Source organism: Nansenia antarctica (genome assembly GCF_963989245.1).
Source record: "Nansenia antarctica genome assembly, chromosome: 16".
In the NCBI taxonomy this organism is placed as follows: Eukaryota; Metazoa; Chordata; class Actinopteri; order Argentiniformes; family Microstomatidae; genus Nansenia; species Nansenia antarctica.
Genome location: NC_137686.1, coordinates 20,441,399 through 20,454,976, shown reverse-complemented (window position 1 = coordinate 20,454,976; position 13,578 = coordinate 20,441,399). Strand labels below are relative to the sequence as shown.

Sequence of the window (13,578 nt, the reverse complement as noted above, 5' to 3'; positions counted from 1 at the left end):
CAGGGAGAAAGTGGTAGAGTTACCATCCTCCCCGAGTCCTACCATACCATCCGCTGACAGCCTATCTCTGCCTGTAACCGGCGAGCGATTGCGTGTCGCTCAAGTAGCTGATCAGTCATTAAACAAATGTTTTTTACATGCAGCTAGTGAGGAATCTGAAATAGGGGGCAACGTAGTTTATTTCCTTAACGATGGGATATTAATGCGTAAATGGTCTCCTCCTAATGCAAATGGTTGTGAGTGGAATACTGTAAAACAAGTGGTTGTGCCTGTGGGTTATAGACAACAGGTGTTATCTGTAGCACATGAGAGCCAGTGGTCAGGACATTTAGGTATAACTAAAACTTATCAGCTGATATTGAAACATTTCTTTTGGCCCGGACTGAAGGCGGATGTTGCCAAGCACTGCCGCTGTTGCCATACTTGTCAGATGGCGGGTAAGCCTAATCAATCCATTCCACCCGCACCATTGCATCCCATTCCTGCTATAGGGGAGCCATTTGAACGTGTAATAATTGATTGTGTTGGACCTTTGCCTAGGACTAAAAGTGGAAGTCAGTATTTGCTCACTATTATGTGCGCTGCTACTCGTTTTCCCGAAGCTGTTCCGTTGCGTAACATATCAGCCAGCTCAGTGGTGAAAGCTTTAACAACGTTTTTTTCCACATTCGGTCTTCCTCTTGTTATACAATCTGACCAGGGCACTAACTTTCAGTCTAAGCTTTTCAAACAAGCCCTAAGAACGTTAGGGGTACGATGTCACGCCAGAAGCCTACATGCTTGCACTGTTCAATAAAATGTTATACATCTAGACATTGTGGTATTTCTTTATATATGTATCCCAGCCTGCCTATTGTTTCTCAATAAACAGTTATGTTCTCCTCATTGACATACTCCCGAGTCCGATTAAGTATGATTTGACAGGCAGCTAAACGAAATGCCTTCCCAACCAGCGAGACCTGGTTATAGAAATGACATTGTTTTATTGATAAAAAAAAAGGGTAAAACTGGAAAGAGAAAATAGAAAACTCACATTAATCCCAAACAATTTAACAAACTTCAGTTAACGTAATGTGGAGTCTGTTCATAGATCGATGCTGTCTGTTCAGTTCCCAGTGAGGCGCCCGTTCAGCGCTGGACATAATGGCATAGCGCGCATGCGAATCATGTTATATTATTATATATTATATAGCTCGCATCTAATCGTATCGGATGAGAAATAGACATTAAATGGCATATATAGGCCGCTACACAACAGTAATCACCGCGACAAACAGCTATATTAGTTTTTTTTTTTTTTTTTTTTTTTTTTTTTTTTTATATTTTAATATGATGACCGGAATATATCACGTTTGTCCGGTAAATCGAAATCTTCCCGGACACGATGTCCGGCGGCAATTTTTTCTAACGGAAACCCTGGTGTGTGTGTGTGTGTGTGTGTTTAAAATATACTACATATTCATACATAGATCATACATACTACAGAAATATACGACAGAAGGAAGGAAGGAAGGAAGGGAGGAAGGAAGGAAGGAAGGAAGGAAGGAAGGAAGGAAGGAAGGAAGGAAGGAAGGAAGGAAGGGAGGAAGGAAGGAAGGAAGGAAAGAAAGACTAATGATGATGATGAAGATGATGGTTTACACTGTCACACCAGTGTCCATTCTCAGCCAGGCCGATGATGACCCTGAAAAGACTGTTAGGCCCTGAAAGGACTATGGTATTTCCACAGATGCATCAATCAGAACAAAGCACCTTTAGCCAGCATATAGTACAGGGAGCCTAACCCTAATGGGGTGGTGGTGACCAGGGCTGGACTTAGGGGGGTGGGGGCCCCTGGGCTTGAGTCATTGTTCGGGCCCCTACCTACACTAAAAATGATAATGATCATGACATTGACAATCGCTCCACCAAAGATGATGCCCCTGCCCTGCGCGTGACGCGTCGATGTAAACCTCTCCATTGGCCTAAATATACAGTATAATTAAACAAATTAAAACACGTCATTCATCAGAGCGTCCAGTAGGAATAGTGATAGGGGCTGTATTTCCATGCCCGCGGGGGAGGGGGGGAGGCTGTATTTCCGTGCCCTGCGCTGCGATAAAACACCTTTTTCCAATTTGAACGTAATTTATGAATTCAAAATCAAAGAGCAAATATTTATTCATACATTTGGATTTATTTTGGGGCCCCTTGTAGCCCGGGGCCCCTGGGCTCAAGCCCAGGGTAGCCCATGCATAAGTCCGGCCCTGGTGGTGACATCGTGGATAGTGAGTTGCCTGGTGATCAGAAGGTCATGACTTCAAATCCCACCACCACTACGTAGTGTGCTCTTGAGTGCGGCACTTAGCCCCAAGTTACTCCAGGGAGACTGTCCCTGTAATTTGTAATTGGATCAAAGCGTCTGCTAAATGGTTAAAATGTAAATGTCATCAAACTCAGCTTCCAACCATTTCATTAACCGTAAGTCCTTAAATGGTTCCAACCGTTTAATTAACTTTAACATGAAGTCTTCATGTATATCCTACTGAATTGTTGATCTACTTATAATCATTCATAACAGTCCATGACTGTTCATGATATTGTAAGTGGACACAAAAGGTGTAGCCGCCAGGTACGCTTGGCTTTGTCGGTAATGCTCATCCTTTTCTCTGTCACTGTGGTACTGTATTTCAGAGCCATTTTGTCCCTGTGTCTGTAAGCTGGATAAAACCCCTTTTTAATAAACAGTTGTCACATAATTAGATTGTAAATCCTGTCGCCGCAGTAACTCTTCTCTATTCCCAGAGCATCAGCGCCGACCCAATCAAAGACTGTGGAAGAGATACGCTAATTGGTTGCCTGACAGAGATCTGTAACAACCTTTCTCCAGCAGTAAGCTCTATCTTGTCCTTACCTGGCTCCCATCCCTGTTACCTTTTCTCATACTGGACTTGTTTATGCAACAACACTGAATGACCACCCACTCCTGGCCCTGGGAGACTCTGTAAGCAGATGTGAGATGTGGGATAAGCTGGGCTGGTGTTTATGTAGCAAGCTATATGCCTTTCACTGTTACCTCTAACAAATGGTCTAACTGAGGCTCTGTGAGAGACACATCCAATCATCTAATCTCAATTTTGTTAATAGGTTGTTTGAGCTCAGAGGAACATTATCTGTGGTAGTAGAATTGTGTGGTAGAAGATCTTGGCATTAGACTAACAGAAAGGACTTGGACAAGCTTCCTCCCAAATGCATTGATACCCCCCATGGCAGATGCACTCTCAAGCTAGTCACAAATAATTTATTTTGTTTCTTCATTCTGTTTGCCTTGGCCCACTATCAGAGGGAGAACATTGGCTGACTGTGATCAGCTGGCAGAGAGGGTAAGACAGCAGAAGTCATAACTCAGATCGTTATTAAGCCAGCCAGAATCTGTACTGTATTGTTCCACCAGACTGGCACTGAGGGACATTTACATTTAAATGTAACATTTTTGGCATTTATCCAAAGCGACTTACAACAAATACATTCACATACAGTAAGTAAATCATCTGTCCATCAGTCATCGCAAGAAAAAGTAATTTACGCTCGGGTCAGGGGCCATTGGCAGTTAAAAAAAGTAATTAAAAAAAGCCAAAATGTTACCACAGAAGCAGCCAGAGAATAGACGTGACCACCATAGGACTCATTCAAGGGCAACTCATCAAGCTCAGCTTCCAACCATTTAATTAACTTCCAACTATTCAATCGTTAAGCCAGCCAGGCCTTTGTAGTTGGTCCAGAGCAGCAGTAAGCTGCTAGCTAGGAGAATAACTACATTATTTACGACAGAAACAAACAGAGAATAGACGTGATACAGTACAATGCAGGAAGATATAACTTCACAGAAGATACTGTATGTATGAAAGACACTCACAAATTCCCAAAGCATATGATAGTTGACATGCACATGTATTCCCAATGAATACAGCACAGTGGAGGCTGGTTGAGGTAGAAATCGGAGGACGTGGTCATTGAAATGCATGGAATGGAATGGAATGAGGAATGGTATCAAACAATTCCATTCCCCGCACTACACTGAGCCTGTCCTCCACCAGCCTCTCTTGATGCAGTATGATAGTTCAGACAGACAGTTAGGGCTAACAATGGAAATAATCATTTTTAATGACTTCTAGATAGACTGTAACCACCATTGATATAGGACACTGAAACTGTTTTAACTCTGTGATAACCGAGTTATAATACAGCGATAATACCAAACGAAACATTGAAATACTATGATTACCTCTGACTTTCTTCCTAATCTATTAATATGTAAGTGACATAAGGTTTTCACATAAGTACCATAGGGGAGAGGGGAGGGGAGGGGGGAGGGAAAGGGTGGCTTCCTGTCTAACTGTCAGCTTGTATCTAAGAAGTATCTTCAAATCTGTTATATTCAGGTCACAGGTCTGATTCTCCAAACGCTTCACCACACTGTCACCTGCCTGTGTGCGATGCTCAGCACCGTAATTGGTGTGAAACAAGGAAAGACCAGACAGGATGGGCGGGTGATTGCTATTGTTGCCTCTCGTTAACTTTCACGAGCCAAGCAGACAGATTCAATTCAACGAGCTGAGTGATCGCGGAAGCCCTGTTTACAAGGACATTTACATGGCCACCATGGTGATGAGGAGATAGAGGGCCTAACGATCTCTCACTTACTTAAGCGGTAACCTTTACACAACAGGCCTCTCTGCAAGCCGGTTTCCTCCCCAAAAGCCAATAAAACACATTTAATCACTCTACATTCATTCTGTACCTGCAGGGAGAAACCACTGAGTGTGTCATCTCTGTCGTTTCTGGGTAGTGTTTACAACGTACATAAACGTCTGACATGGACACAAAAAGAGTGCATGACAAAATATGATATAATAGAATATGTCTGTTGGCTGAAATCAATTGTTAAGGATGGAAGAAGAAAGTGAAAGAGAACCACAGTAACAATAAGATGGTGAGAGGGTGGTTAGAAATGATCTCCGTCGATAAAAACATAATCATAGTAAGCAAGTAAAGCTTTAATTATATAGCGCCTTTCGAACATGAAATGCATATTGTATTGCCTGCACTTCAACACTTCACACTTCAGCACTTCACAACAACAAACAAAAAACACCAATTACCATCAGCATCAGAAAACAGGAAAGGAGGCCTATCACATTTTGAATAAAAAGAGAAGACTTAAAAAGTAGAACACGACAATGTCTGCGCTGTCTTCCTTTCTTGTTAAGACAAAGCCTCCCACTAGGTATAAACACTGCTAAATGCTAAGTGAGCTTAAATGTGGTAATGACAGCACCCGGCCATCTAAATGCGATCGACCGTCCTCGCAATTGGCCACTCAACTGTAAAGGAGGAATTTGACCCCTAGATGACGAGCAACACCCATAACAAAGCTACCAAGCAGCTAGAACACTGTGCACATTGCTGGAACACTGTGCCTGTGGTGAGGTGACCTCACAGCGAAACGAAAAAACAATGCTTTGCACTTGAATAGCTGATCACCAACTTGATCGAGGAGTGAGGCAACATGTTGTGAATGCTTAAAGAATCTCTCATATACTGTATCTGTTACACAGTCCAAACAGATATGCTATTTAGCTGACGCTTTCATCCAAAGCGACTTACATTGCAGTGAATGCATACCCTTTTTTCTCCGTTTATATGGTCCCAGCGGCAAATCAAACCCACAACCTAAGCATTGTTAGTGCCATGCTCTATCAACTGAGCCACAGAGGACCACCTGTGTCATGCATGAAAGCGCACCGTTGGTGCATGTGAAGTTGGCTCATCTTTGACACCTCATCTGGGCAGGTTCAGGGGGCCTGATGAATAACCAACCAGCCTCTGGAGCTCTCTATTAATAATCTTGTCAGCTTCTCTGTTTTTGAAGGAGGCTTTGAGAAGAGCTCACCTGATCCTCGAAAGACAGGGCCTGTCCGACGTCTCGGGGGAACCCGTCTATGACGATGCCACTGGCGTCCGGGATCTTCATTATCTTCTGTTTGATCTCTGTAATGGTGGTCTCCTGTAGAGGCAGACAACAGTGGCAGCCACATGATCAACAATGGACACAATATTAAAAACAATCAACTCAGAGACAGAGACATAAAGAGTGAATCTAGATTAGAACACTCATAGACAGTCCTCTGAGGACAGTGGGGATGTTCCTGGACTTCGTTATTGCACTGTAAAAAGTCCCTCAGTATCGACCTTGTTCCACTGCAGTACAACTGGTCCCGCTGTAGTACGACTACCATCACGTTATTACCTTATTCTACTTTATTATTACTTACTTTACTTTATTCTATTATTGCTGTACCTGTACATTGGATGTAATAAATAAATATAAATGCAAATCAAATCAAAGACGGTTGGCACTTATCATTATGAAACTTGGAACCCACATTTTCTCCGCAAACTTTCGGAATAGTAGGCAATGGCCATTCACTTAGACAGAGGTTTCACTTTGTGACCTTTCCACGGGGCTTAGACCTTGTTAATCGCTGCTTGCAGCTTTCATTGTTATTATATTATTATATCTTTATTTATTATACCATTGTTGTTATATTATCATAGTAATACACTGTTTCTCCAGAGATGATAGAAGCGGAGAGTGACAGTGTGTTTTAGCATCATTTATTTTCCCATGGCTGGAGGAGGTTCAGGCGTTCAGTGTTTATTTCAAGATGAGAATGCATCATTTAGTACATGGAACAACCTAAAAATAACGATGACCAAAGCTAAAATATTTATTTCCATCGATAACAGCAGAATTGTAATTCTCCTCGACTGAACGTTCTTATTTCCCAACAGACTAGCCAGGGCAGCTATAGCTTAGTCTCCTATCTCTCATCCATCTTTATGAGTGAGCCCTGGCTGGAAACACGTTAAGCGTCGAGAGGTTTGATGCTGCACTACGGACCTCTACGGGCGCCCAAACTCCTACTAAGTGAAGAATTATCAATCCCCTCCCACCCTACCTCTAGAATAAAAAATAAGCCTCACCAATAACACCGTCTATGAAGTCATCAATAACACCCTTTAAAAGACAGTAAAAACATCCACCCACAAAGCCCCCCCCGCCCACACACACATAAACCTCTGTGTCAATGTGACCGCATCTTTTGCTGACAGCTAGGATACAGTCCAAAAACATATCACTCCCTGGAAACTTGGCAAAGAAAAAGCCTTTCAACAGACATTCAAACATGAACGAACCCGGTTAAAAATAATTGTTATGTGTACAAATAGTTGTCGCGTGACATTTTCCATGACTTAGAAGATGCATGGTAGAGTTCCATTTCCCATGTTGTGATGCCTTGTTGACTGAGCGGAGGGACAATACTTCTAGCTGTGTTTTCCCTCGTTATTGCTACAGGGTCCTCCGTGCTGCCACATACTCCGAGGCTGATCACGGTGGTGCAGATCTAATATGGCCTGGGATGAAAAGCCTAATGGCATCATTGTCATTCTGTCAAATCTAATCCGTCGTTATCGTCTCCTCTCATCAACCTTCCACAGAGGAATCCACTTAGCACTTCAATATGCTCTGTATCGACGTATTTTAGGTGACTGCAGAGAGACATCCCTCCTGAGACATCTACTACCCCCCTGTACTGTTTCGCCTGAGACATCTACTACCCCCCTGTACTGTTTCTCCTGAGACATCTACTACCCCCTTGTACTGCTTCTCCTGAGACACCTTCTACCCCCCTGTACTGTTTCTCCTGTGTCATATAAAAAAATAAAAAAAATAAAAACCTTCCTTCTTCTAGCATGACGACTGAAAATGGCCCCTGGATTGAGTTCAGATTACTTTTCCCTACTAGGACTGTGGATAGAGTCAAATGTATTTGCTGCAAGTCACTTTGGAATAAGGCGTCTGCTAAATGCCAAAAATGTAAATGTAAATGTAAATGTAAATGTAAATGTAAGGTCTGAGGGTTATGGTAGAGCCTCAGCAAGGTGTATTGAGCAGACTCTCTGCTGTAGAAATGGGGACGAACTATTCAAGTATTCATCGAGTTCAGAAAGGCTAAATGTGTTCGGAGGAGGACAGAACCGACTAATCCACTGTATGGAATGTGATTAGCTCTCCAGTTAACACAGCTGTATGTCCCTCCGCTCAATAGGTAGCCTACAGGTTCAGGTTTAGTGCAGCGGTGTCCATCCATCCAAGCTGAGCAATAAATAAAGCAATCACTTTGGCACACACACACACACACAGATACAGAAAACATAGTTTTTTTTTAAGGTACCTCATCTATTAGAGTTTAATGGAAGAGAGGATGGGGAAGAGGACACGCCTAGTTGCACGCCTAACAAAAGACCACAGGAGTCTGCTCTAATTTCGCTGCAGGCTGACTCATTACTTGGCAGACAAGGACACTAATAAGGTGGATAGGCGTCTCCCCGTCTCCAGCCTGCTTGAGATATGGATGTCACTAATTAGTTCCCTGTTGCATTCACGCTGGGATAATGACCTATAGGTGTGCGGACAGTACACTCAGGGCTCATCTTTCTGTCCTTCCTCCTCCCCCCCACTTCCACCCTCCATCTCTGCCTTCCTGAGACCTTCTCTCTCATACCTGGGGTGCCAGCTCCCCGTTGGTGATGATTTTTGCGATCAGACTCCACTTCCTGTTGCTGGTGGCGTTGTGGATCATCTTCTTCCTCAGCAGCTCGCCCACGGACACGTACTGGAAGCCGTAGCGCTCGGCGATCTTGGTGCTCTGGGTGCCCTTACCGCTGCCGGGGCCACCTGGAGGGAGGGACAGAGGGAGAGGTTTGGGGTTTGTGCTTTGTACAACCCTCCCATCGCGTCTCCCTCTCACTTTCACTGTGTGAAATTGACGGACTCCAGGTTTATCTATATCCTTCCTGCCTTTCTCCCACACAGTGGGTCATGTGTTCATAACACAGGGGAACTGAGGGGCGTCATGAAATTCAGCACAGATAGAGTGGCATTAGGATAAGCTACCGCAGCCATAATATGAAAATAATAATCATAATAATCATAATCATAATAATCATATTATTAGCATGGTCTATTCACTGCATTGAATACATTAATACTGAACAACTTGCTATCATTTAACATCCCTCTGATATGCTAATTCAAATAGACAAGGTTAATTTATTTCACATGCTGTAAAGTGCACATGCCCATCAAGATAATAAGATCAAGAGAGGATAAGTATAACGGTCTAACATATTTTAGTAATTTCCTCTTATCAAATAGGACAATCAATAAAATCACAAAGGAAGATTTGCGGCTAGCCAATATATTTTTGAAAGCCCTGAATTTGACTGGAGTTGTTCCTTGTTCTTATGACTATGGGATGGAAAGGATGCACGCAAACACTCAACCAGGCAGGCAGGCAGGCAGGCTGGCACACACACACGCACATGCACACGCATGCGCACACACATGCACACGCACATGCACGCACATGCACGCACACACACACACACACACACACACACACACACACACACGCACACACACACACACTGTCAAGTTCTTTACCAATGATGAGGATAACTTTGGGTCTCGGTCTGGAGGGGTCGAACACCTCATACTCGTCGATGAGCTCTGCTGTCTCCGACAGGTCCGAGTCGCTCTCTATGGAGAACTGGCTGATGGGGGGGAGGCGGTCGTACCGCCTGTAGGGGAAGTTGGGGCTGTCCGGCATCACTGGAGTAACAGAACACACAAATACAAAGATGTACATCTGACATAACTGTACATAGAGTGTTGATTCTGTCTTATTCAGTTTATTCTGTTTCTTTCTGAACATCTACAGTACTTCCCTATCTGCTAGACCTGAGGGCACCTTACAATATATCTGCGCGTGTGTGTGTGTGTGTGTGTGTGTGTGTGTGTGTGCGTGTGCGTGTGCGTGTGTGTGTGTGTGTCTGTGTGTGTGTGTGTGTGTGTGTGTGTGTGTGTGTGTGTGTGTGTGTGCGTGTGCGTGTGTGTGTGTGTGTGTGTGTGTCTGTGTGTGTGTGTGTGTGTGTGTGTGTGTGTGTGTGTGTGTGCGCGTGTGGAGTGTTGTTTCTTTCTTATTCTGACACATTTTATTCTCTAAAGAAATGGAGGTGCACTGTGCCTGACTCGTGGGAACCGAAGACAGACTGAACAACTCGTAGCCATCCATTAATTTCCATCATCAATGTGTCTCAATGCTGCAGCCATGCGAGACGACAACATACACGACAACTTAGTCACAGAACCAGGCGAGGCAGCAGTTCCTACTGAGCATACCTTATCAATCATGAATGACCTGCAGTTACTTTAGCATCAGCTGGCAGATGAGGCTTACATTGTAAGATGGAAAGTGCCACGCACGGACAAAATAATATCTGTCTCCACCAGGTGAGGCGAGCGGAGGTAGAACGGATCGTTCGGAGGACGGGATCATTGCTATGCACGGAGCGGTATGAGGAATGGTAGGAATGGAATCAACCATGGTGTTTGATACCATTCCTACCGTTTCTCATTCCGTTCCATGTCATTCCAATGTGACCGTCCTCTGATTTCTACCTCCACCAGCCTCCCCTGGTGTCCACGAATACAGGACCCAAAAGATGACATGCTAGCTTGTGTCGTCAGTATATTTTAATGTGGTCTTACACTTGCTGGGCTGTTCCATAAGAGCTCATTCTAGTCAAATTCTATTAACATCTTTATTATATAAGGTACTGTGTATGTCTCAGCATTAGATCTACCATGAATAAATGGCTCTATCAAACTGTCATTCTGTGATTTGAGTTCTCTTTATTCAAAATGGACTTAACGTCATACGAAAACAAATAGCTTGAGAGAAATGAAACACGTTGAGCCACGCTGACCTCAGAAGATAGATAGTCAAAACACTGCCATTGTGATCCACCGCAGTCAACGTCAAGGCAATGGCAGCTGCTTTGATTAGCAAATGATTCAATATGAATTGGGGCTCACAACCACTTTGCATCTACAGTACTTCCCTATCTGCTAGACCTGAGGGCACCGTACAATATCACTGACTTGAATGCAGGACAAAGGCCCCGTGTGATCCCTGTGCTCTTTGGATTGTGCACATGTCAAAGAGATGATTATGTATAGGAATGTTGTGTTACCGTGTAATGAGCTCACAGTAACTCAGGTCAGAGGGGCCACACGGACATTACGTCATACATGCCTGACCACTCCACAGGTCATTCTTCCCTGCTGTATTACTGGCAAACAACCGTTTTTTTTTTCTTCCCCGATCTGAGTGCTCCCAATGTTTTGCACAATTTGACTTTATATTGTAAACAAACCTCACAGCGATCTAACGTTAGAGGATATTTATCCGATTCTTATATAAGCTATTAGGCCAAGAATAACAGCACTTTCATCATTTCTCCTTACATTTTTACTGGCCCAGCGGGCTACTAAATAGGAGAATTCACTAGCTTGGATGCTTTGTGAACCCTCTGCTGGCCAGCAGGCTAGTGGTGTTGTCAAAATCTGCATGTCTCATTCACCTCAACAACATCATATACCATCTTCATCATTTCATCACAGCGTCCTCCTCCCCCTTTACAACCTCCCACCCACCCACGCCTTCCCACTTCTTCCCTCCTAATTACCATTGAAGTACCATTACCGTTTCTGAAGAAGGACCTCCGAGACTGGCCCCCATTGAGGGGGGGCAAAGACTTCTTCTCCTGTCCTACAAAGGTGTCCCATCTGACTTTATCTGGTCCTCCCAGCTCCTTCACCTTCTTCAGACACCCCTCCAAGTACTCAACAGGGTCATCAGGCCGATAGTACATCAACCCTGTCAGCAAGCTCTGGAGAAGGCAGCACAACACAATGGGAATGAGATACAGGGAGGGACATTTCCCCATGGTGTATTTTGAAAGACTTCTAAGTAATTTGTTCAGCCCATGATCCTAACCCTAATTAACATTCACAGAAATCACACAAGGATAATAACACACAAGGATACAAGACCTCTATGGCGACATTGCAATGTTTAGTAGAGTAATGAATGACTCCATTTTATGTCCGAATGTTCCACACAGAGAGGAATACTAAGCTTATGTTTGTAAGTGAGTTGTCCCCTGACCCTGGATTTTCTTAAACAATGCTTTCCCTTGGGACAAAGACATCCTTCCAACTAAGTCTCCACCCTCTTAATTACTCCCAGAGCCAAATAATTTATTGCCTTTTCCAAGACTACACAATGGATGAGGTTTGTAGCCAAAGATGTAACCGATAATGAATTAATTTACAATGAAGGGTTACACAATGGATTTTTAAAAAACAAATTGGTTGATTAAACCTTAATTGATTAAATGATTGTCAAATGTGTTTACATAATTTATACAATTATCATCTTAATTAGTAATCAGATAGATTGCCAAGTGCCAATTGGCTGTATGCATGATGCATCACACATATCAATGCTATATTGCCATTTTGGAAGATGCTAATTATTTTTGCCATCAACTGATTTGGGTTCTATCCATTACACAAAATCAAGTTCTTAAATATCATTTGAAAAAAAGACAATTCATTCGCAGATTAGAGATGTTATGGTAAGGATAACACAATTGAACTGAATATAAAATATTGATTTCAGACCAATTGCAATTGAATGTCTAGCCTTCACCCGTTGTTAACGGTTGTTTATTTCGTCTGACAGTTAGTTGTAAACATCAATTTCACACGCATGGCATGAAATACATTTAGTTGCACATGGGGAATGCCCTTCACTGTGCGCATTGTTTTCTTTTTCCATTATGAATGATCTATTATCTGAATGATAGAGTAAGCCTATACTGTACATAACTACAGTTAATGCAATAAATGCTGTGCATATTGAACATTTCCATCTGAAAGATTTACATTTTCTAAGATATTCAATGCAGATTACAGTCAAAACGAAATCAAAAAGCATTCGTGAATGTCATTATCATCCTTAGATCTAACGCAACGCATTGTGTTGAAGACTAAAACCAATATGTTTCCATATAAAAGTATTCTACAAACAAGAACGCGCGAATCAGAGCATCTCACCTCGAACAGTTGAGGTATCTCTCGTCTTGCGAGATACTCCTTGGCATCGTTGGTATTCATTTTTACGGAGACCCCTAAGAAATCTCTCCTCCGGGATTCACCGGTTTTTTATCTTAGTAAAAAATAAAGATAACACGAAGTGCGCTGTCGTTTGGTGACAATGATGACGGAAGGAACTCCGAGGTCTGATAGAGCCTCAGCGCATTTTCCCAGTGACTTTATAAGAGGATTCCTGTAGGCAGCAATGCCACTTTACCCCCCTCCTCAGAGCAGTGGGACTCCTGTCTCTCTCTCTCTCTCTCTCTGACTCTATATAACAGATCCTGCTGCCTCTCAGTTGACGCGCTCAGAAGCCCACGAGTCATTCAATAGACTTGGCGCGTCCTTGCGTTGAATTGAGCATCTGGAGATGTAGGTGACTGCAAAAGCCTCAGCCAAACCAAATCGAATATTATACAGTGAGCTTAGAATTGTAAGGTTCTATCTCCATTTTTGTACAAATTGAG

General features: G+C 43.1%; 1 protein-coding gene across 1 annotated transcript in view; it reads right to left on the bottom strand.

Annotated features, from left to right (window-relative positions):
• The window catches only part of ak5 (adenylate kinase 5), a gene marked incomplete at both ends in the record, with an annotated part of 54,680 nt that extends 41,548 nt beyond the window's left edge, over positions 1–13,132 (bottom strand). Inside the window, 5 exons of the mRNA XM_080546218.1 lie at positions 5,933–6,046; positions 8,610–8,782; positions 9,551–9,718; positions 11,655–11,841; positions 13,073–13,132. Of these exons, the coding sequence (XP_080402344.1) occupies positions 5,933–6,046; positions 8,610–8,782; positions 9,551–9,718; positions 11,655–11,841; positions 13,073–13,132 (702 nt within the window). The remainder of the gene's footprint in view (positions 1–5,932; positions 6,047–8,609; positions 8,783–9,550; positions 9,719–11,654; positions 11,842–13,072) is intronic.
• Between the last annotated feature and the right edge of the window lie 446 nt (positions 13,133–13,578).